This window comes from Diceros bicornis, chromosome 29 (genome assembly GCF_020826845.1).
Source record: "Diceros bicornis minor isolate mBicDic1 chromosome 29, mDicBic1.mat.cur, whole genome shotgun sequence".
NCBI lineage: Eukaryota > Metazoa > Chordata > Mammalia > Perissodactyla > Rhinocerotidae > Diceros > Diceros bicornis.
The window spans coordinates 38,859,984-38,883,138 of NC_080768.1; the positions used below are offsets into that span (position 1 = coordinate 38,859,984).

At 51.0% G+C, this 23,155-nt stretch overlaps 1 protein-coding gene across 1 annotated transcript in view; it reads right to left on the minus strand.

Moving 5' to 3' along the window:
- ANK1 (ankyrin 1) overlaps positions 1–23,155 on the minus strand; it is a 77,475-nt gene that overhangs the window by 40,150 nt on the left and 14,170 nt on the right. Inside the window, exons 11-29 of the mRNA XM_058525286.1 lie at positions 22,910–23,008; positions 21,292–21,489; positions 20,643–20,741; positions 20,139–20,237; positions 15,938–16,135; positions 13,662–13,760; positions 11,411–11,509; positions 11,067–11,165; positions 9,881–9,973; positions 9,340–9,412; positions 7,588–7,681; positions 6,465–6,543; positions 4,281–4,378; positions 3,953–4,177; positions 2,734–2,888; positions 2,238–2,449; positions 1,477–1,681; positions 1,011–1,107; positions 506–734 (exon numbers count right to left, since the gene is read on the minus strand). Of these exons, the coding sequence (XP_058381269.1) occupies positions 506–734; positions 1,011–1,107; positions 1,477–1,681; positions 2,238–2,449; positions 2,734–2,888; positions 3,953–4,177; positions 4,281–4,378; positions 6,465–6,543; positions 7,588–7,681; positions 9,340–9,412; positions 9,881–9,973; positions 11,067–11,165; positions 11,411–11,509; positions 13,662–13,760; positions 15,938–16,135; positions 20,139–20,237; positions 20,643–20,741; positions 21,292–21,489; positions 22,910–23,008 (2,550 nt within the window). The remainder of the gene's footprint in view (positions 1–505; positions 735–1,010; positions 1,108–1,476; positions 1,682–2,237; positions 2,450–2,733; positions 2,889–3,952; positions 4,178–4,280; positions 4,379–6,464; positions 6,544–7,587; positions 7,682–9,339; positions 9,413–9,880; positions 9,974–11,066; positions 11,166–11,410; positions 11,510–13,661; positions 13,761–15,937; positions 16,136–20,138; positions 20,238–20,642; positions 20,742–21,291; positions 21,490–22,909; positions 23,009–23,155) is intronic.

Consider the following 23,155-nt stretch of genomic DNA (forward strand, 5'->3'; position numbering starts at 1 on the left):
GGGGGCTCTGGGATGAAACTACTTGGACAAATCCTTTCTCTACTGTTCACTTAGTGGTGGGACCTGGGGCAGGTTACTTAACCTCTCTCGGCCTCAGTTTCCTCATCTGTAAAGAGGGGATAATAAAAGTATACACAAGTTATGAGAATCCAGTGAGATTATGCAAGTCAAGCACTTTGAATAGTACCCGGTACATAGAACTTGAATCAATGTCAGCTCTTATCCTCACCAGCCACTGGACCCACCATCTGCTGCCTCCCCTGAGATGCACATAGCGGAGCCCCTCACATGTACTGAAGCTTCCCTAGGATGCTTCTCAAGAGAGGGATCAAGAGACACTGCCTAGGCGCCCCTCGACAGAGGCAGGATTTCCTGACTGCTCTGGATCACAGTGTCCCAGGAAAACAATCCCCAGGTACCCCGTCCTAGTTCCAGAAGCTTTGTCTCGTTGTGAGACGTGAGGAAGGCCCGTGAGGGCCCAGCAACAGGGATGCGGGCACTGTACCTCTATATCCCTGCTCCGGGCCACCTCAACGAAGTTCTCATGCTGCTCGAGGGTCTTGTCCACTTTGTCATCCGTCATGCAGTAGCATCGCAGCCGCCCTTCTCGGGGGTCATTCATCTTGGCAAAAATGACAAACTTGGCCATGTAGGGCACCGCTATAAGCTCCTTATACAGCAGAGTGGCGAAGTTCACAGCCTCAGCCGTCCGAGGACAGTCCGACAGCCAAAACCTAAAAAGAGAGGACTAATTATAAGCATGTTCCTACATGTCTGATGGAGAGCTTCATTTCCATCCAAACAGGAGCAATCCGTAAGCCAGGTAGTGGCCACTCTAACTCTCCTGGAGGTCAGGGTGGGCTTCTATGCGGAGAGGGGCAGCAGAGGACCCTCAGGGTCAAGCCTGGGATGGGCAGGCCATGGCATGAGCATGGCCACCTGCAGGGGCAGCGCTGAGCGCACAGTGCAGGGCATGCGAGCCCCCTGGGCTGGGGTGGGCTGTGTCTCACCTGGCAGAGACATTGGTGGTGAAGGTGGCACACTCGTTGGCATACATGAGCTTGGTCGTTCCTGTTATATCTTCCCACTGGGCTTGGTCTATTCCTCCTGCAACAGGAGCAGAAATGGGCTGGGGGACAGTCTTCAGAATGTAGACACAGAGCTCACCAAAATGCTAAGGGCTGAGTGTGCAAGGGCAGTGACGGGCATATCTGGACATGGCCCCAAGCACACCTATGCTCTCCTCCTAGTGACCTGCAGCACCCCCACCTCTAGGGGTCAGAGGGCTCTTCCACGGAGGGTGTGGACTAGACTCAGATGCATCACCCCTCCATCCCTTTGAAGAGCCAAAAACCGGGGAAGCCAACAAAACGCCAGGTGACTGCTAGCTTTGCCTTCTCCCGTCTCCCCCTAGTGTGGCCAGAAGGAGCTGCTGCTACTCAGAAGACAGGACAGACTCTAGGCGGCACCTCTCACCAATGACACTGCAGAGCAGGCGCAGGCTGGTGGTGTCTCCCTCCCCGCTGTCCCGAGGGTTGTCTGTCCAGGAAGGAGGGAGTGGGATCCGAAGCCCGATGGGGCGGTGGAACTTCCGGCGCCGTGGCTCCACAGTAACAATGGGGCTGAACGTCGCCTGGTTGCCCAGGAGTTTGGTGACTAGCTCATCCGGTACAGGCTGGGCCTGCAAAGTGCCAGAGGGGGAACACTTAGCCCCAGAGCAGCACAGGCCTTGTCGACAGGAGACAGCACGACCCCAAGGGGAGAGCAGGCTGTCCACGCAGAGCACAGGGGCTCCTCTGGGGGTCCCACTGCTGCTGGACCACGCAGATCCGTTTTGCTGACCACAGGGCCTGCCCCGAGTCTCACGTCACTGCTTAGCTCTCCTTTCTGAGCCCTTTCTCCCCATTTCCCTGCTGCCCCTCATTCCTCGGGTGGTGCCGTCTTTGCTCAGCATCAGGTGCCCCTCCAGGAAGCCATGAGGAATTCCCTCACGCTGAGCATACTGGCCACGCAGTTTAATACGTTATTTGGGCCTTTCTGCAACTTAGCAGGGAGCGTCTGCCTTATCCCACCCACCCAACTTTCTCTTGAGTTTTAAGGTCATTTCTCTAACTGGAATTTTCAGGCATTGGAAAAAAGTGGGGGTGGGAGGTGTCCTGGAGAAGAGGGTCATCTTCCTAGGGCCTTGAACTCCTTCCACCCTCCATGAACTCTGTACAAGGAGGGGGCTGTGTCACCTGCAAAGCCAGCTTCACTCTCTTGGTGACAGCATTTTCTGGGAACGTTGCCTGCACCATGGGGACCTGCGTGCTCTTCAGGGAGCCCCCTTCAGGGCCAATGGTGTCAGAGTCCTGGTAGAGCCGCGACATGATCACGAAGTACAAGGGGAAGTCGGTGGTGATGATTCGGTACACTCTCTTCTTCTCCAGCTCCTCCAGACTCCCCAGCTCTGGAATCACACGGCACGGTGCCGCCCACCCCAGTCACGCAGAGCACAGGCTCAGCCACCACTGTGTCCCGAGAGCCTCCTCATCCTGGCTCCTGGTGCAGGCCCCCTCCCCAGGCACCTGGTAGTGGGGCTGGGCACCCACTCTGATGCCCTAGGAACCCAGAGCTGGACCAAATGGGGCCATCTCTAGCCTCTCGGGGATTCCCAAAATCCAGGCGGCCCAACAGCCCACCCCAAAAGTGCAACCTCAAATCCTATCTCTCAGAAGAAGGAGGCTCAGTTACCTTCATCCATCCCATTGAGGATCTGATCCAGGTAGCTTTCTCCGTTGCGGTTCTTGTGTTCCTTCCACATGGAGCCATTTTCACTCCGAAGCACCACAAGCTCACGGTCCCCACGGCCGAGGGAGGCAAAGTGGGGGATCTCCACAATCACAGGGCTGAGGGGACAGAGCAGAATGGTGGGCAAGGCGAACGGATGTGAGTGTGCATGCTTTGCGGGCAGGTGGCTAGACATGGGGAGGGAGGAGCAGGTGGGCACGTGGGGGCAGTGGGTCTATGCCTGGAGAGAAAAGGGGTCTCGCAGCCACAGCAGGGGCCCCACCTGTGCGCAGGTCCTGACAGCGAACAGACCTGCCTCGTGTTCCTGAGATGCCTCGAGGCCCCTCACCACCAACCGGCCTCAAGTGACGGTGGGTAGGGTAGGGCTCAATGTCACTTCACAGGGGCTGTCTTGCCATGGCCACACGATGCGCCCAGGCTCAGGCAGATAACCCTGCCCTTGGACCCGATCCTGAGAACCCGCCTGACATCCCCAGACAGGGGACGGAAGCTCTCTGAGCCTCAGTTTCCTCCTCTACCAATCAGCCACACTGACATCTCTTTCAGAGAGCGGCTTCAAGGACTGCATTTAAAGGAGAAAATCGACCTGGAAGCATCTGCAAGCTGCTTTACAAATGGTGGACGACAGCACGGAGAGGGGGACAGGCTATGGACAGAGACAGGAAGGCAGAGCCTCCTGTCCCGAGATTACAGCCCGTGGGGCCTGAAGGACAACAGAGCTCCACAGAGGAGACCCGGGTCTGCTTCAGAAAGGGGAGGAACAGGCCTCTGAGGCCCAGGAACCTTGTCCTTGGGGCAATGCTGTAGGGCTGACTTCTAACAAGACCGTTTTAGAGCTTAAATAATTAAACCCTTGGGGGTCTTCTCGTCCCTTCTCTAGTGTCACACGAGATTTGAGAGCATTAAGCTCCACTTGGGCTGTGGTCTCCTCTGTGGAGCCAGGAAAAGGTGGTAAAAGGGGAATAAAAGCTCCAGGTTCTGTTCCTGTCACGACAGGAGAGAAATAAGATGGCGTGGGGCTTCAGGGCTCGCCTCTCCCTCTGCCCTGAGGCTGGGGTGGTTCTGGGTCATTGCTGCTGGGGCTGCAGTGACAGAGGAGCAGGGCAGGGACAGGCCAGGGACACATGTTGCACACGCACGCCCAGCGAGAGTGACCTCTCACCTCAAGAACTGGACCCCTGTGGGCCCCAGTGCAATGATCCTGCTGGCCAGGCCCTCCTCCTCGGCCAACGGGGGTGGCGAGCTCAGCTTCTGGTGCTTGACCAGGCGGCAGGTGATGCGAGTGGGTGCTGCGCACGTCCGAGGCGGGATCACCACCCTCAGGCCATTGTGACGACTGCCCCTCATGGAGCCTCCCCGGGCGTCCACCATGAAGCTCACCAGAAACCTGGGGGCACAGGCAGATCCACGTTGGGCTTCTATGTGCTCTCTCTGAGATGGGGAGAGTGGGGGCCCCAAATCCACAGGCCCCTGTCATGGGGGTCACTCACCCTGTGTGGACAGGGCTGGCCACCGGGCTAATGTTGTCTGAGGTCTCTGTGGCTGGGCTGCTGGGGATGAGTGAGTCTTCATCATACTCCTTAGATTCCTGAGGAGGAGACAGAGGCCAAAGGGCCAGTCACTCCTGGGCCACAGGTGCTGGTCTCGGGCCAGCTGAAGCTGTGCCAGGCTGGGGAGGCCCGGGAGCGTCTTGTTGCCAGAAACTGAGTGGCCCAATGGAGGAAGTGCTCCCGTGCACTCACCACTGCCCCTTTCGGGACAAGCATTCCTGGAGTCTAAAAGGAAGCATGGGCTTCTTACCATCATGGCCTCTCCTTGGTCCAAGTCGCTGGGATAGGGCTTTGGAACTGATGGCCTCTAGTCTCACACCCACTGCGCACACTGCTGACCCTCCCAGCTGTGCTCTACCTCCGCCCCAACAGCAAACCTCTGCTCCAAGAAGCTGGGTTTTCTCACTAGAGTTGGCACTGGACCCCTGCACATCAGCTACTACCTATCAGCTCTGGGCAAGCTACTTGTCCTGTAGGCATCTGAGGAACACGAGGTGAATAAAACAGACCCTTGCCCTTGGGGGCTTCCTGTTTCCTCATCTGCAAATGGGACGGGCGCCACCTCGCAGCATCGTTGCAACTACAGGGATGTGGGGCTGTCTTACACAAGACCAGTAGTCACAAGGACTCGTGAGAGCCAGCAGGGTCTGAATCTGGCCCCAGCCCCCTCCAGGTTTATTCTCAACTCTGCTCTCGCTCATGCTGTCCCACTGGTCCAGATGCCCCATCCCTCTCTTTCGCCAGTCTAATCCTATTCGTTTTCCGCGTCTCGCCTCCTCCTCGTCTCTTTCCCATAGACTCTAATCTGGAAGAACTCATACTGCACAGTTGAGCACTCCTATATTTACCCTTCCTGCATTCTGTGCTAACTGGTTTCACGTATCTGCACCCACCCTTCCCAGCTGGACCGTCAGCTCCTCGGAAGCAGGGAGAGGTCTCACAGTCCTACACTGAGCCCTAGACAGGTACATCGTAGGAATCCAGTAAATACCTGCTGACTTGAGTTCATGACTTAAGCAAGGAGTCGAAGAGGATGGGTTGGTCAAGGAACCACAGGACACAGGCCTACCCAGTTGCTTTCTCATCGTTGTCTTTGGCAGCATCCAGGGGATATGCCACAGCAGTACCAGGGCCACAACTGACCATATCTCCCAAATGCCACCCAACAAGTGACACCAACATCACTATGATATACCCTAGCATGGAATGGCTGATTGGACAGCTTCATAGCCAGCTTATCCCCACAGGCCACTCTTGGGTGCAGGGCTACAGCTGCTGCTTTCAGACATAAGCCCCTTCAGTGGCAGAGGAAGAGACCAGCCACAGCTGGAAAACAGATACGCCTGGTTCAGTTATCAGGCCCAGGGCAGTCATTTCCAACCCCCAAACACCACACTGCTTTCTTTTTTATCCTAGAAAACCCCCTTGCCCTGGAAAAAAGTGCTGAATGGCACAAAATTAAACTCAGGAGAATTAAATGGTATTAAACCATCACACTTTTTTTTTGGACAAATTCAGATGACATCCAAGGAAGCCACAAAATAGGGAAGTATCATGATTGAAGCCCACCCTGGGAACAGCTCTCTCTGACATCCCCATTCTACCTGCATTGGTATTTTAAGCTCCCAATAATCCTTTGAAGGTGGGGCAGAAACCATCCCTCTTGTATAGATATGAAAGAAAAGGAGCGCAGAGCTCTGTGACTTGCCGGCAGCTTCACGGTAGGCACAGCTGCAGCTGGTGCCCGCCTTGGACTCCCTCTCCACCCGCAGCCCCCGTGGGTGCAGAGAGCCTGTGCTCAGTGTTGTGGCCCTGAGAACATGGGCTTTGGAGCCAGAACTTCTGGCGTCAGTTCTCAGCCTCACTCATGACCGGACTGGCGTAATGATGTCTCACACGCCCTTGGGCTCTGAGACTCATGTCATCAACGTCTGGGATAACAAGGACACCGGCAGCACATGGGCTACAAAGAACACGTGGAACCACGGATCTGAAGGGCCTGGTAAACACTGCAAGCTTTTCCACTATTAGTTCCTATCGTATCGCAGGTCATCTCAAAACGATCATTGTCCAGGGGTACTCACTTTCTGCAAATGGGAAAATAAGAGAAATGATGTTTCTCACCTGTTCTGGTTCTTCAGATCTGATCAGCACTGTCTCAGGTGTGACACAAGGAATCCTCGGGATAGCTGGAGATTCCACCCTGTTCACCAAGAACATCGGGGAATCAAAGGGATGACCCTTCTAAGTAGCCCCTATCTTCCATGGGAGGCCTAGGTGAATCACCTCTGTATCCAATCCACCCTCCTCACTGTAGCCTGAACCCCCACTGACACATGCAATACAACTCAGCCTCCACACAATGACCAGCCTCTTCCCTTCGCCTCAAAGCCTTCCCCAGAGGCCAACTGCCCTTCATGACCTAGTGGAAGGACTGCCTCCTCCAGGAAGTCTTCCCTGCACTCACCACCCTGGATCTGCAACCTAGAGCCCTTGTTGATGGAACTCTCACTCTGGCCTTAACATCTTCTTCCACATTGCTATACGACCTCTTGGTGTGTGTTTTGATCCAGCCAAATAAATCTGTAGGTTCTTCATGGTCAGGGTCCCAGTCCTGTATTTCTGTCTAACTGATGTTTGGTAAATACTAGTTGATTAAATAGTCTTGTAGTTTCACTTCCTGCTTGTTCTACTGCCCTGTTTTGTATAAGCCCTGGGGCTAAGCTGGCACACGTCTGTCTTTTCAGAAAACACCCAAGGCTCAGGGTTTCTACAAAGTTGTCGCTTTTAGATTTATTCGCAAAATATCCCTCTGTGCCAGCGTAACCCCAGCGGAATAACTCACAGCGCCATGGGGAGCAATGGGAAATGTATACCATGCCGGCAGACAGATGGGGTCAGTGTTGGAGCTTAGCTCCGCAACAGCTTCTAATGTGAATCTTCCTCCATGGATTTTTCTGGTGAGAAGCTGAGAGTGCAGGAGAGGGAGAGGGGGTGTGAACATGAGACTGTGGTCAGGGGAGAAGGAAAGTTGGGGGCAGGGATTCGGAAGAGGAGGGGAGACACGACCAGACGGCATGCTGTGAGGTGCAGAGCTGGCTTATCTTCAGGTGCTGGACTCTCGCACTCTACCCTTGTCAGTGGCACACCCAGGCCTGGCCCTCTTGTGACTTTCCCTGCTCTGGAATCCTTCCACTCTGAGCTCCAGGCTGGGACCTGGGCCATCCATGGTGGGAGCAGTGCTTACACTTGGTCCAGCTTCGGCACAAAATCCAGCAGCTCTTTGTCTTCCTCTATGTCCCTGGAATCCTGCCTCTCAGCCTTGGAGCCTACAAGTTCTCCTGAAACGGCATGAGTTTGAGTGAGTGACAGGATGGAGATTTCCTCTTTCATTCCAAAAAGTGCTCTTCCTGCTCCTCCCTCAACGCTGGCTCCCGAGGAGTGGAGGAAGGTCTCTGATGCCCGAAGGGGATCAATAGCAATGTCTTCCACCAGTGCTGTTCCTCCAGCCCCGGTACCTAGAGCAGGGCAGCCAGCTCCTAACATCCTAGTCTGTACCAGGCTTTGTAGAAGAAAAAAATACAACCAGAAAGAACTTTCTCAGCTTGACAAGTTCCTCTTCAAAACAGCCCTTGCAAGGTGTGCAATGACACCAAAGAAAGGGCCGTTTCTGTTCTTTCTGTACCACACACTACAGAAGAATAAACTACAATGGAACTGAACCCATTTGTTCTGAAGGGCTGTAGGATTTTTTGTAACCATGGCAGCTGAAACCTCATTATTTCCTAAGCCCACTACAAAGAGGTTCGAACTGTGTCTGCAACCCATTCTGCCTCTTTGTTTCTCTCTCCTCGCTTGGACTGGAGTTGGAGCCCTCGACCTTGCAGTGTCATTCACTGTCACTCAGCAGTGAGTGTCCTGGCTTTGTGATCTGGAGCTGACAGAATGGAGTAACAACAGCTCATGCAGTTATGTTCACAAACACAGTGGCATGGGCACAAACACAGATATGGACAGGCAGGCACTACCCGCCAGGGTGTGGGTCTTAAGCGTGTAAAGTTCCTGTTTTAGTCAAGCTCCCGGCTCCAGACTGCTAGCCATCAGAGGAGGGTGGAAAGCAGGAATGGATTAGTGAGAGCTTGGACTGGTCAGGGCGAAATGCACTCATGAGAAAGGACCACAGGGAACAGAAAGTGTTTCATACCCATTATAGTTATACGAGCAGTTCCTGGAAAGCAAAGAAGAGTCAAGTTTAAGGAAGGACATGATTAGGTCAGTTAAAGCGACAGGCATATTATCAAAGGGGACACAGGAGAGCTTTAATCACCTAGGTGACAAAGCTATAAAACCACCGAATTACTGAGATGGGAGGGGCCGCAGAGATAATCCAGTCCAACCCCACCATTTTACATCATGAAGGTCCCTTCAAACTTAAGTGAGGAAGTGGGCTTATTTGGAGAAGGAAAAATACCACAAGCACTTTTGTGGTTCATAGAAGTTGAAACAATAGTTATTTCATAATAATGGATATGTCCTAAAACTTACTGACTCATTGTGTCAGAAGAGCAGCAAATTATTAAAAGGAATTCTTAGAGATTTTAAATAAACAGTTTGTCATTTGTTCAAAGCCCCAAGAGAGCCCCAGGTGGAATTTGATTACAGTTCCTCACAGCTCTGAGAGTTGATCTGAGCAGAATCACACTCCACGTATAACACATGCAAATGCATGTATAATTATGAAACTTCATGGGATTTTATATTTTAATCTCTGAGATGCAGATTTCCTTTTCCTAACATTACATTAAAGGAGTACTTTTGATAACAGACATCATCTTTACAAAGCCGTTCTCCCGGGCTCCATACACACCCTCAGAACTCGGGTGTGCTGTGAGGACCCTGGGGTGCCGCCTGGCAGCTGGAGAAGCACAGCGTGTGCTCAGAGCCCAAGGGTCCCCACAGTCTGACTTCACCCCGACATTCCGTTAATCCCAGACCTTACCTTCATCTTCAGACACATCCAGGATCTCATCTACTGTCTCAGGGAAACTCATCTGGTGCTTGTCACTGACTAACTAAAAGGAGAAAAAGCAGAGAATTCAACTCAAATAGAGCAGGGGGCCCTTTCACCGATCCCGCAGTTACATGGTCATGACCGTGGAGACAGGAGGTGGGAAAGGAGGTTTGCCCTAAATGAAGAAAATCAAAGCTGAGAGGTTCTCTGCCCGCCCAGAAGCTGATGTCTCGCAGGAACCGTGGGGGATAAACAGGAGATGCCAGCTTCCCATTGTCTCTCTCTTACCCCAACGCCATCTTGCTGCTGCCCCCTTAGGTCTGGTCACAGCCCCAACTCCTCTGGCCACTAGATGGCAGTACAACTCCACCTGATGGAGGAGAACCCCTCCCCCGCCTTCTTTTGGGGACCAGCTTCCTGCCCTAAGTGTCTAGCACGCCAGAATATGCTCCACTTTCGAGAGTAACCCACAGGGCCGTCCTGTCTGTCAGGCTGTGTGTGCTTGGGGTGGGGAGTGAAGCAGACATACCACCACACCGGTTTCATCCGTGACAACCTTGAGCACATCTGTTACAGAAATGTAGCCCAAGCGCTTGGCTATTGCCAGGGGTGTGGTTCCATCCTGGGAAAAATAGAGAGAGGGTGAGATCAGACCAGGGAACGGAGTCCAGGAGGAGACCTCGCCCCCTTTCCATAGACCAAGCTCACATTCTATTTGTTCAGAAGGGCTTAAGTGGACAGAAGCACTTTGGAGCCCAGAGCAAGACAGTGCCCACAGACAGGGGAGGGCAGAGTGGAGGGCAGCGATGCTCTTAGTCTGTAGCACCGAGTGTGGGAGCCTTGAAATGAGAGCAGGAGGAATCTTGCCCGGACAAGTCAAGAACTGCCACGAGGGAACTACCTGTGAAGGAATGGGTCAGGAAGGCACCACATGCAATTTTAGGAATATGAGGGTACAGGGCAACACTGCTCACTGCTCCCAATGCCAGTTCTTTGGGTGTCAGTAACTGAGCGTTAATACAGTTCAAATAATCGATATATTTCAATTAACTCTTTTCAGGCCAATCACAAATCACAAATCACCAGAAATAGGGGAGACATATATTTTACTCTGATTTTAAGAGAAAGAGTTAAGTGAAAATAAACTGATAATGAGGCTTTATTTTTCTTTTAAGTTCTTTAGTTCCAGGATGTGCCCCAGGCCCCACATAGACTCAGCTCCATCCATAGTTAGTGTCAGCAACCACATCTACAAAGGTCCACACACTGTCCGAGCTGGCGGCAGCCATGGAGATAATCTAACAAAACTTGCATGTTGTCAGATGAGCGAGTTCACTCAACAATGAGCGCTGACGTTGCTAAAGACACCCCTGAGGCCCTGGAACATCATGAACCCCCAAGACATGTGGTTTGCTCACTTGTGCATACTGAAAGCAGCTTCACAAATTTTAGAAAGGGTTTCAATAATATTTAAACAAAAATAAATGAGGGAGGGTAAATGGTGCTTAAAAGGATAACCTTCAGCTCATCAGAAAGAGAAACTAGTCACGACACCCCATGGCCTGTGGTCCCGAGGCAGCTGCGACCTTACAGCCCTGCAGCCCGTCCAGCCCCAGACATGCGGTAAGGACAGATGGAGACTCTGTGGTTCAGGGACGGCTCCCAGGGCTGCCACAAGAGCAGTTTTCCAAAATTAGGAAATGGTGGGTACTCACCGAGCTGACCTCGTTTGGGGAAGCACCGTTTTTGAGAAGCAGTGTCACAATGTCTGTATGTCCTTGTTGGGCCGCCTGGTGCAATGGGCTGTATCCTAGCTGTAAAGCGAGGTAGACATTTTGGCAGGATGAGCCAGCTCGGAGAGGAAGGACTGCCCACATACTACAGAGCCTATCAGTCTTCTAGGTGCAACATAAAAAAGGCGTTGCCCCCATTTCTTCCTCCAGGGCCAAAGCTTAATATTGTGGCAGAGCCCCAAGTGTGCCCAGAGTAACCTTGGCTGCATCCTAATTTGGCACCTAAGAAGTGTTAGTGTAGAGTCAGGTCTCGGGTGTCCCTGTACCTTGGTCTTGGCGTTGACGTCTGCCTGGTGCTGTAGCAGAAACTTCACCAGCTTGATATTTCCATAATGACAGGCCACATGGAGTGGAGTGTAACCCATCTGAAAAGCAAGAGATGAAAATGGGTGACCAGCAGGGCTTCTGGGCATACCAAGAGCCACTACGAGCTGGGCATTAATGGAATCCTTACAACTGATTACAACAGCTTACAACAATTGTAAGGACAAGAATCCTTACAACAGCTGATTGAAAGAGAGAATGGATGGGGAAGCCCTTCGGAAGGCTGACAGCTGCTAAAAGGTGTAAGCTGTATGGCACTGGCAGCTGGATGCCATTGGCCTGGGGAGGAACAGGGCTCCATGTCAGACAAGTGAAGTTTGAGACGCCTAGAAGAGATCCAAGTGGAGACGCCAAGTAGGCGACTGGAAAGCTGAGCCTGAGCCCCGTGAAAAGGTCTAGGCGAGGACACGCCGATGGAGAGTTTAAAGTCTGGAGATGAGTGAGGTCACCTAGGATAAGTGTAGAGAGAAAAAAGTGGGGCCCGTGGACCAAGGCAATACTTAGAGGGAAAGTCAGAAAAGAGGACTGTGCAGGAGCAGTGAAGAGGTAGGAGGAAAACCAGGAGAGACCTGTGTTACAGAAGCCAAGAGAGGTTATTCCAAGGAGGGAGCAGCCAGCAGGCCCTCTGCTGGGAACGGGGTCAGACGAGGACAGACGGAGGCATGGAGATCCCTGCCAACCCGGACAAGAGCAGACTGACCTCCACTAGAAGGTGAAACCCCATCGTAAAACCCCAAAAAAGGCTGTCCGGGTTACTGAATTATAATGTAAGAGGATTTATAGGAACTGGTCATTGCCTGAAATGAGTGGGCTTTGGGTAGTTATTCATTTTTTTTTTTAATTTGTTTATTTATTTATTTTTTCCCCCAAAGCCCCAGTAGACAGTTGTATGTCATAGTTGCACATCCTTCTAGTTGCTGTATGTGGGATGCGGCCTCAGCATGGCCAGAGAAGTGGTGCGTCGGTGCGCGCCCGGGATCCGAACCCGGGCCGCCAGCAGCGGAGCACACGCACTTAACCACTAAGCCACGGGGCCGGCCCTGGGTAGTTATTCATTTGAGTTTTGGCTGCAAAGGAGCTAATTCTCAGGAAGTTTGTTCTGCTGAATATTTTGGTGCTCCCTCCAAAGGCTGACAAGCCAAGGCTCTCTGAGCTCTCGGGTCCCACATGTCCCTGGGGAGCTGACGCCGGATTCCTGAGACCATCTTGACACAGACCCTGCAGACTGGACCTCAAATAATGGGATGGTTTGGGGACCCCCCCCAAGGTCTAACCCACAGTATAGGATCTCTCAGGGCAGGACCCCAAAAGACTAAACTAGGCCCACAAGAGAAGCCTCAAAGATCCAGAACATTCTTGGATTTTAAGCAGATTCTTGTTGAAGCTGCAGACAGTTGGGGATTAAATACAGTTTGTAGATTTTTCTCAGGGAGAGTTCGACATCACATTGTTGACTGGTGTTCCTGTGGGATTCTGGAGGGAGTGGGGCTGGAGGGGATGTCACTTTGTCCCTTCCTTTTAATACAGTTGCCTTGCGATGAATAGGAACGAAACGCCACTTCCTCCATGGAGCCTCCTTCTTCCACCCAATGGGAACACTCTCTCCTCCCTTTGTGCTCCTCGGGGTTCACTAGCGCCTCTCTTACACCAGATATCACATTACACTGTCCCTTCCAGCCTCTCACCGTCACCTCCGCACTGAACTGCAGATGAGATCCCACTGTGTGCGCTGTGCACTCGGTTATCCTCAACTACCTCTCAGAGCTCCTTGCACACAGAAGAAGCTCAGAGAAAGTTGAACTGAATTTAACTACAGGCTAGAATAAAAGGGGCTGAATTTTCGAGTGAATCCAGGGAAGCCTGACATTTTGACATACTGCTCATATAAGATAGGTCTCAGAAGCATGATTAATAATTCCTCTTAGTTTCTCACTATAGAGGCTCAAAGGTCTGGCAAACTTTTCAAAATTCCATACTGGAAAGTGAGATAATTAGGATTGGTATCTTCAAACTCTAATGCCACCCTAGGAGATGGGAGAGAAGAACGTTCTGCTGGGTCCTTGGGGTTTCAAAGCTCCGCAGATAAGCCAACTCTGAAGAGAGAGAGAGGCAGGCACTGGGCAGGACTATGGCGCATGCAGGGGGAAGGGTGGGGAAGCCCACGTGGACCAAAGCTCGGGCTGCCTGCCTTACCCGTGTGGTGGCGTCCACTGTGACACCGTGTTTGATCAGCACATCTGCCACTGGAACGTGACCTTCTTGTGCTACTAGATGGAGAGGAGTGAGTCCACCCTGGAAAGAAAAAGAGGTTCATCACCTTGTAGCCACTAAAGAATTCCAAAACACAATGAAAGAGCACCAAGGTTTGGGAGCCGAACCTGGCTCTGCAGCCATCAACTCACTATGTGGGCAAAGTTATTCCAGCTCTGGGCCTCCATACGCTTATCCAAAAAATGAGGTGGTTCAACTAAATCAGAGCTCAGCAACTTTTTCTGCTAAGGGCTAGATCGTCAATATTTTAGGCTTGTGTCTCTGATGTAACTACTCAACTCTGCCAGCTATAGTGAGAAAGCAGTTATGGCCAACACATAAGCAAATGGGCATAGCTGTGTTCCAATAAAACTTTATTTATGCAAACAAGTGGTGGGCCAGATTTGGCGCATGGGCCATAGTTTCCTGACCTCTGAACTAGATGAACTTGATGATACTTTCCAATTGTAACATTCCCTATTTTCATGATTCGAGATGAGCTTCAGAGTCTTGGTTTCCTTATCTAGAAAATAGGGATTATCGCTGACCAATCTCAAGGGCAAAGTAAGGGTCACTTGAGAAAACACAGATAAAAACATGTTGAAAAGCACAAGGTGCCATTCAACTGTAGCATGTGATTAGCACATCACAGCCAGTGCTGCACTGTAAAAAGGATGGAGGATCCTGCTGGGACTGAAAACACCATGTTCTTGGAGTTCTCATCACAGCTTTCTCATGAGGAAGGAATGCCCCAGAGATCTTGTTTGATATGTGCACACTCATACAAAATGTCAGAAAAAATCTTCTCTCCCCTGTACCCTACCTCAATACACTCTACTAACTGTGGGACAAATAGAGCTGCAATTCCTCTGCAGTCAGAGGCAGTGGGCAGGGCCTGTCCCCTCCCCAGGAACTCCACAGTATCCCTCCCCAGCTGAAGCAGGCCATCTCCCAAAGACACAGACGGGTGGGGCTGCCTGAAGCGAGAACAGGCCACAACTGAGCAGTCCCCACATCAGTCACAAACCTCTGGGTGTCTTGCCTGATTCTTGGGATAACAGAGTGATCTGCCTCAGGAGGGTGGCATGTGCCTGAGTGAGGAGACTCGCCGTCATCCTGATGGCTCTTTACAGAACCCACTTGAAATGGCACAAGGAAGAAACCAAGAATCCCATCCAAAATAATGGTCCTACCATAACAGTTCCCTCCTGGGGGTCACCTGTCCAAACCTATACAAAAAGAGCCAATGGATCCACAGGTTTTTAAGAAACCTTAAGTTACCCTTAAAACACTTGCCTTCCTGAAACTGTATTGTGTTCATTTATCATCTAAAGAAGTGGCTCTTCATATTGTGTGATTCCATTTATACGAAGTGTCTAGAATAGGTGAATTCACAGTGACAGAAAGGAGATTAGTGGTTGCCAGGGACTGGGGGTTTGGGGAAAAGGGGAAGCAGCTGCTAATAGGTATGAGGTGTCCTTTTGGGGTGATGAAAATGTTCTGGAATTAGTAGTGATGGTTGCCCAATTCTGCAAATATACCAAAAACCACTGAATAGTACAGTTCAAAAGAGTGAATTTTATGGTTTATGAATTATATTTCAATAAAATTGTTGTTTAAAAAAAGAAGTAATTCTAAGTCTTTCTTGGGTCATGCATTCCTTTAAGAAGCTGATGAAAACTATGAAGACACCCAGAAAAATGCTCATATGTCCATCCTCCCAAAATGTTGTGTAGAATCTTTGAAGGTTTCATGCTCATATGCCAATAGTTGCTGGATTGAGGACTCCCAGTTTAGGGTGGGCATTTCAAAAAATATCTTCCCCACAGAAAAAGAACATTTAGTACCCACTTATTTAATACAGTCCTGAATGTAGCCACTGGCCTATATTTGGGCAAGTGTACCATGGATTTTGCTATTGATCTTTTTGCAGATTCCTGAGTCAATCTATTTAGAAAGAATCAGCAAAGGCTTTGGCATCAGACAGGCTCAGGGTCATGCCACCTTGGGAATAAGCAACCTTTCTGAATCTGTTTATTCCTTTATAAAGCTGAGATAAAACCTACACAGGGCGGTTTAAGGATTACATACACACACATATACCCCTAATTCAGAACCTGGGCATATAGTGGGTACTCAACATTCAGATACAATACCCCGTTAGCTGACACTAAAACATTCCTGAGACAACAGGGCAGATCTGAAGGTGCCACGTTTACCTTGTTCCCCAAGTTGCCATTGGCTTGTCTGGAGAGTAGCAGAGCCACCATCTCTGCATGACCCTCTTGGGCAGCCAGGTGGAGGGGCGTCACGCCTTGCCCCGACTCTGCATTTGCTGACCCCCCATACTGCAGCAGACTGCGGGCCACCTCCATCTGGTTCTGCTTGGCAGCGATGTGCAGAGGGGTGTAGCCATTCTGAAACAGAAGCAGCCACCCGGAGCCTCGTTACAGGAATGCTGAGTCAGCGATAGGAGCACACGCCTTACCTTTTAAATCCTCTGAGGGAGGGCTGGCCTGGTTCTTGGCCTGCTGGGCACCTACTGGGCAGGGCTGCTGTCACCCAGGAGGGCGAGTTAAGTAAACAAACCAACCAACCAAGTCCATTTGCTTTGGAGAGGCCCCACAGCCAGCAAATGCCCGGTTCCTTTTCTCACCATCTATTGTCTGTATCACACTCTGACAAACTGCTGTGCAGGAAGTGCTCTGTCACTCACAGGGGCTAGGATTCAACTAGGTGGGCTCTGGGGCAACCAGGAGGCTAGGTAAGTCAGCAAGGGAAAAGTGTCCGCTTCCTCCTTCCTGCACGAAGAACCAAACCCCCCAAACATTTCATAAAGGAGAAGGAAGAGAGCCCTTCTCTCCCTGTGCACCTGGGCCAAGTGCTCCCCCGGACCTGCCAGCTTCCGGCAGGGGGTGTAAGAGGACGCACACCAGGGAAAGGACTTGGTGACATGGAATCAGCCCTCCTTCCACTGTAACTAGCCATGTGACGGGGGCAAGATATGCAACGACCTCTAGACTGCCTTTTGTATTTTTTTAAGCCATTAAAAGTGGATAATAACATCTATCTTGTTCTTATAGTTGGTGAATGGATCAAATATGATAATCTAATTGAAGGTACTTTCCAAAATTAAGACATGAAAGTAATAAACCTTTGTGTGCTTTTGCAGTGAGCTGGTTCACAAGTTGTTTTAAGTCCACGAGATGAAGGAGCTTGGCCCCAAAGTAAATCAACCACATCACTGTGCTCTGTTATTCAGCTGGCTTTTCTTTTTTCTTTTTTTTCGGTAGGAAGACTTTCTCAATGAAGGAAGCAGTGCATGGTCTACATTCTGGAGCAAGCTCCTTATCCGCTGCAGACAGGTGACAGTCTACTCTGGTCATTACTATTAGACCCACTTTCACCCATGTTATCGCTTTTGAGCTTCACCACAACCACGTACAGGCATTTTTATTATCACTCCACTTTGTGCATAAGGAAGCCAGTTCTCTGAGAGGCTAAGTGCCTTATTTAATGTCACATAGTAAGTGGAACAACAGATAACACAAGCCTGGCCTTCTGACTCCAGATCCCAGATTCTTTCAGCTGGAGCAGTGCTCCTCAAACCTCAGTGTGTATAAAATCACCTGGGATCATGTCAAAATGCAGATTCTGACTCAGAAGGTCTAGGAAGGCACAAGATTCTGCATTTCTAACAAGCTCCCAGGTAATGCTGATGCTGCTGGTCCAGGGACCACACTTTTGAGTAGCAAGGCCCCGAAGCATTCAGGGCTAAGGAGGATACAGGACCCAGGACTTTCTGAGCATACGCCCACCCAGTCCCAGGGCAGACGGCATAAGGGACATAGTTTCCCCACCTTGGCTAGCATTCTTCTGGCTGTCCCAGAAAACAGAATCTCCTCCGACAGCCACTATCTTACTGTGGAAACGAACATTTCTGATTCTGCCAGGTTCACTGATCAGGAAAAGGAAAGAGAAGAAGAGGGGCTGACCAATATAGTAAAATCCCAGCTTTACAGCACAGGGGACAGGAAAAGATCCATCTGTGAAGCGGCTTTTATGGGGAAATGAAAAGTTGTAATTTACGCAAGGAATTAAATTGCACAAAAAAATCATTCTCTTTGAATAATTATGCAAGATAATCCATTTGAGTGTTCCTTCTTTTTTAATTTGCTTATGTTATGAGACAACATTAAATTCTTCTTTGTAGGTTGTATTCATATAACAAGAACGGCATTTTGATTATAATAAAAGTAATTAAACCATATGATTTTTGTACCGTGTCAAAAGGGAGCAAAGAAGTGTGTTCAGTGGACGAGCCAGAGATTTGGAATCATTCCCAAATGGAGACCTTTCTCTCTCAGATGAGTGTTGGAGAACGTCCACCTCCCAGGGCTGCTCAGGAGGAAATGGAGTGAAGCAGCTGAACACCCAGCCAGCGCCTGGCCCACAGCAGGCCTTCACTGAATGAAACCAACGATTATTTGAACTTCTCTTAATGTACAAAGGACAGTAACTTGAGCAACTTCAAGTATATTCACAGAAGAACAATCAGGATTGCCAGGCCACCTGGGCAGCTGTGGCTGTCCACGCTGGCAAGAACAGCACCCTGTCCGGGCAAAGGGTGAGCTTATACCAGAGGCAGCTCAAGGCTGCCAGGTGACCCCCGGTTAAAACCGAGACACAGAGCAACTGTTGGTCTCAGAATAGGGACCACTCCTCTGAGCTTCCCCAAAACCAGGACTAAAGGGAACAAGTGGGACAGTCTGTAGGTGACAAGGACAAGAGGCAACCAGGCAGGAGAGTTGGAAAGAGGCTAGGGAGGGATGTGTGCCAGTAAAAGGCTCTTCTTTCCCAAGGAAATGAGCTCACCCAAAGGAATGCACGCTGGAGAGAGATCTGCCTACATGTTAAAACAACATTAGCATCACAATTAGGAAGGGGAGGGTTTGGTTTGGGTGCAGAGAGATTTGCATGTGAAATTCTACAAAATTGCCAGACTACTTGGGAAACTATTTTTTGCCATGGAAACAAAACCCATCTGTACAGGGTTTGTGCTTGGATAAAGCTCTCTTTAAATACCATGAACCTGGCACCGATTTCTTTTATATAAGGAGGGGAGTGGGGAGGAAGGGAGTCCAGCTTTTTATTTTTAGAGGCAGGAGTAAGGCACATCTTAGCAGGGCCGCTTGCCTGGCTCCGTCTACACGGTGACGTGGGCTTGCTACAACAGCCACATTGACAGGAGCCCAAGGAGACCCTGGGTGTCTGGGAGACGCTGTGTCTGCAGGAAAGTGATGCTGTAAAATTCAGATGAGCATCCATTCTGAGGAGGGAAGACAAACTGGAGACCTGCAATGATCTTCCCTGACTCGGCTGCCACCGTCCTGAAGTTGGCAGGTGTCAGCCGGCATCACACAGCAACCCCCCACCCCCACCCTCATGGCTCCCTCAGACTGCTGCCGCATGGCTGAGCACGGGGGCTGCTCTCCCATAAATTACCCTGCTTCTTCTGAGGCTTGGCTGCCCTATTAGACGGTGAGCTCTGGGTGCAGGGACAGCGTGCGTCCTTTGTATTGGAGCCCTGCTCCCCTCCTCACCCCTCCTCCTCTGCGCGCCCCTCCCCTCACAGACAAACACTGCACACCCTCATGTCCCACAGGGGGCAGCCTGTCTCCAGAAATGATGCTCACGTCTGGCCTTATCCCTACACTTGCATGACCCTCCCCTCCTCTGGTCTTACAGAAGCAAGTCCTGCCTGCTCCCTTTCCTCGGGTTCCCTTGGGGGCAGTGAAGCTGCTGCTTGGAGCAGCGCACTTCAGAGGCTGGCGTGAGGCTGGTCCACTGCTCAGCTGTCCCCGGGACTGTACCTGGGTGGGCCTTGTTAAACAGCACCGCCGCCTGCGAGCCTGAGCTCATGCGAGAAGCAGATTGGGGGTGATTATTCACACTCGAAATAGGTTCCTCGCTTCAAAGTTCAGGCAAGTTCACCTGCAGCCGCGAGCATTTCTCAGATGTGGCCGCTGTGCCGCCAGCGCAACAGACAACAAGGCTCACCTCTCCAGGACCATCCTGAACGCGCTCACCTCTGACAGCCAGCTTACAAAACTTAGCTGACACACAGCCGTTTGGGGAACACATTTGTTGTGTAAGACGAATTCCACGTCTGCGTGGCCACCCGTTGCTACGAGTGTTACCCACTTCCTACCCAGCTCTGGTCCCCAAACAGCAGCAATTATACTGCAGGTAACGTGTGAAAGTGAGGCGAGATTTCTGAGATGAAAATAAACACAAAACACAAAAAGCCTTGGGCTGCGTCTGAAACAGCCCTCTGGGCAGGAGTGGCAGGCGGCCTGCTACCCAGGGCCCAGGCTGTGAGAGGGTCTGAGCTCCAGGTGTGGACCAGGGCGGGCTTACCCAAGCGCAGCTGTGCGGGGAACCGCCCTGGTGAAGCAGCAGCTTGACAATGTCCGGGTGGTTGTGATAGACGGCCACGTGCAGCGGAGTCAAGCCGTTCTGCAGGGTGAGACGGACAAACGGCCTTCATGCAACTGACTTCCTTTAGCTACCATTTTGGAATCTGTACCTTTTATATGGTAAAATCTGATTAAAAATTATTCCAAAGCCGATCTCAATCTGAAGTCACTCAAGAGCATAAACAGCCAGCCCCAGGCCACCTCCTCATTTCCGGGGGTGCCTGAGCGGGCAGCACAATCAGCACACTCATTCAGAGGCCACCAGGTCTTTCTGTAAGGACAAGGCCTTTGTCAGCAAGACCCATATCCCAAAGGCCATTCTCTGTAGACGGCTGCCCATTCAAAAGGGGGACAGATGGGCTTAGGCAAGCGAGGCCATTCACGAGCAGGAACGTTTATCCTTTCTTCTGTTCTCTAACCCGAGAGAGGGAGGGGGTTCACTCACTTTTCCAGCAGCGTTTGGATGAGCACCCCGTTCCAGCAGCAGCTTTGCCACCCGAACCTTCCCGTACTTCGCCGCCACGTGGAGAGGAGTAAATCCTTTCTGAGGAGGAACACAGACCATCAGAACCAGGGGAGCCATGGCTGTCCTCCCTGGAGAAAGAGTCTGTAGCTAAGGAGGCATCCCACTTAACAGGCATGGAGATGCCAGTCAAATCAAGGGCACAGGATTTCTGACGCCTGGAGAGGCCAAGACCTCAGGAATCAGTAGGCTTCCTCTGCCACTCGCCTCCCCCATCTCTCGTGATGGAGCATAAAACCATCTTGGGTTGTGATTTGCTAACTAGTTGAGGGCAGGGGTCTCAATCCTTCCTGTATCCCAGAACCTGTTTGACTTGTTGAGCGCGGGTGCTGAGCAGATAACTATTCCCTGGTGAACAGGTGATGGCTGGGTAGGGGGATGAGAAACTACAGCTGACCACCTTTCTGGCAAAGGATGACGACGACACAACAGGCTCACAGACGGTGGCCAGTCCTGTGAGTGCTGCCCCCCTGCTGCTCCCAGCACCATCAAGGGGAATGCCCCACCCATGCCCTAGACCCCGCGGTGACTGGCCTGTTGCTTCTGGAGAACGGGAGGAGGAACGCTGTACCTTAGTCATGCACGCCTGGGATGCTTCCTTTTCCAGAAGGGCCAGGGCTGTTTCCACATGGCCCTCTCGGGCCGCAATGTGCAGCGGGGTGTGCCCGGCGGTGGTGGCCAGGTTGGGGCTGGCATTATTGTCTAGCAGGAGCTTCACCATGTTTGTGTGGCCAATGCGAGCTGCACAGTAAAGCGGGGTCTGGTCATCCTGGAACCCGAAGTGGAAACAAAGAACAGGAATACTAAGGTTACCTAATCCAGCTCTTCATTTTACAGAGAAGGAAGGTGAGGCCCAGAGAGGTTAGGTGACCTTCTCAAGGTCATACAACTAGTAAGATGAAAAGCTGAGATTCAAATCAAGTCTGAGTTACAGAAACCAATATGTTCTCTCTTATTTAATCCTTACAACAACCCTTCAGATTAGTTATTTTTACTTAGTTGCTCAAAGGCTCAGCCTTCCCATCTGTGAAATGGGAATAATATCTACCTGATAGGGCTGTGGTGAGGACCAAAAAACGTCTGTGAAGCAGACGTTTCACAAATGTGCCTGTGTTTGGCGCAAAATAGGCATTCAATAAATCGTGGTTGCTATCACTGTCTCCCAAGTCACGTCTGAGTGGACACTTGTCTTTCTGTTTGGAGGCTACTTGGTTTTCTCTATGCCAGGGGTCATGGGAGAGTCTAAACTGTTGATGGGAAAGACCACCTTTTCTTTCTTTTTTGTGAGGAAGATCAGCTCTGAGCTAATATCCATGCCAATCCTCCTCTTTTTGCTGAGAAAGATTGGCCCTGGGCTAACATCCGTGCCCATCTTCCTCTACTTTACAAGGGACGCCACCACAGCACGGCTTGACAAGTGGTGCGTCGGTCCGTGCCCGGGATCTGAACCTGCGAACCTGGGCCACCGAAGCTGAGCAAGCGAACTTTGGGGCTGCGCCACCAGGCCGGGCCCCAAAGACCACCTTTTCATCCCCCCGCCTGCCCTTTCCTGTTTACGCCTGATGCTGAAGGCAGTCCTTGGGTGAGGTCCTTGTGTTATAGGGCCCAGTTGGGGGCCTCCCTCTTGTGGCCCAAACACAAACCAGAGTCCTAACTCTTAACGGAGCCTCTGTGGCCTGAGGGTAGGAAGTCGGATTGTGGTCAATGCCCATTGATCTGTAAAATCAGCAGCTATCCTTACACTTTGCTCACTCAATCTCCCCAAAATGCCTTTTACAACAAGGGGGAATCACCCGTTTTTAGATCAAGAAATTCCTGACTGATTTTCACTGGCAACACTTTCTTCAAAAAGTTGCTTCTCTTCTTATACCATGACTGTAACCACCATGAAACCCCTTCAGCCCAATAAACACACTGCAGGCCAGCCATGCTCCTTGGACTTTCATTATCCTAATGAAACAATACAAAATACAAATATACATACAAAATATCTGATACAAAAAATATCTCTGGCCTTCTCAAAACCCCTGCAAAGCAGAATCTGAGCATTTAGTGCAACTGCCGTCGGAATGACAAGGATCTTGGAGCCACCAGCCCTGCAGCCAGGCCTCTAATCAGGATGGATTTCTCCTAATTGCACTTGAATTGCTTACATGCAGGACCCTTCCCTTCCCACCTCCAGAACTCACTTTGGCCTTGGCATTGACTTTGGCTTTGTTCTGGAGCAAATATTTGGCCACTTCCATGTGCCCTGCCCTGGCTGCCATGTGTAGCGGGGTCTCCACTTTCTGTAAAATAACCAAATTACAGAAGTGTTAATAGAGGCTGCATATCCAAAAGGACGCACACAGAACTCCAAAGTGCCAGCCTGGAGTAGCTTGGCGGGTTTCAGCCAAGAGGTGGAGTCACCCCAGTGAGCAGCTCCTCTAGCCTTT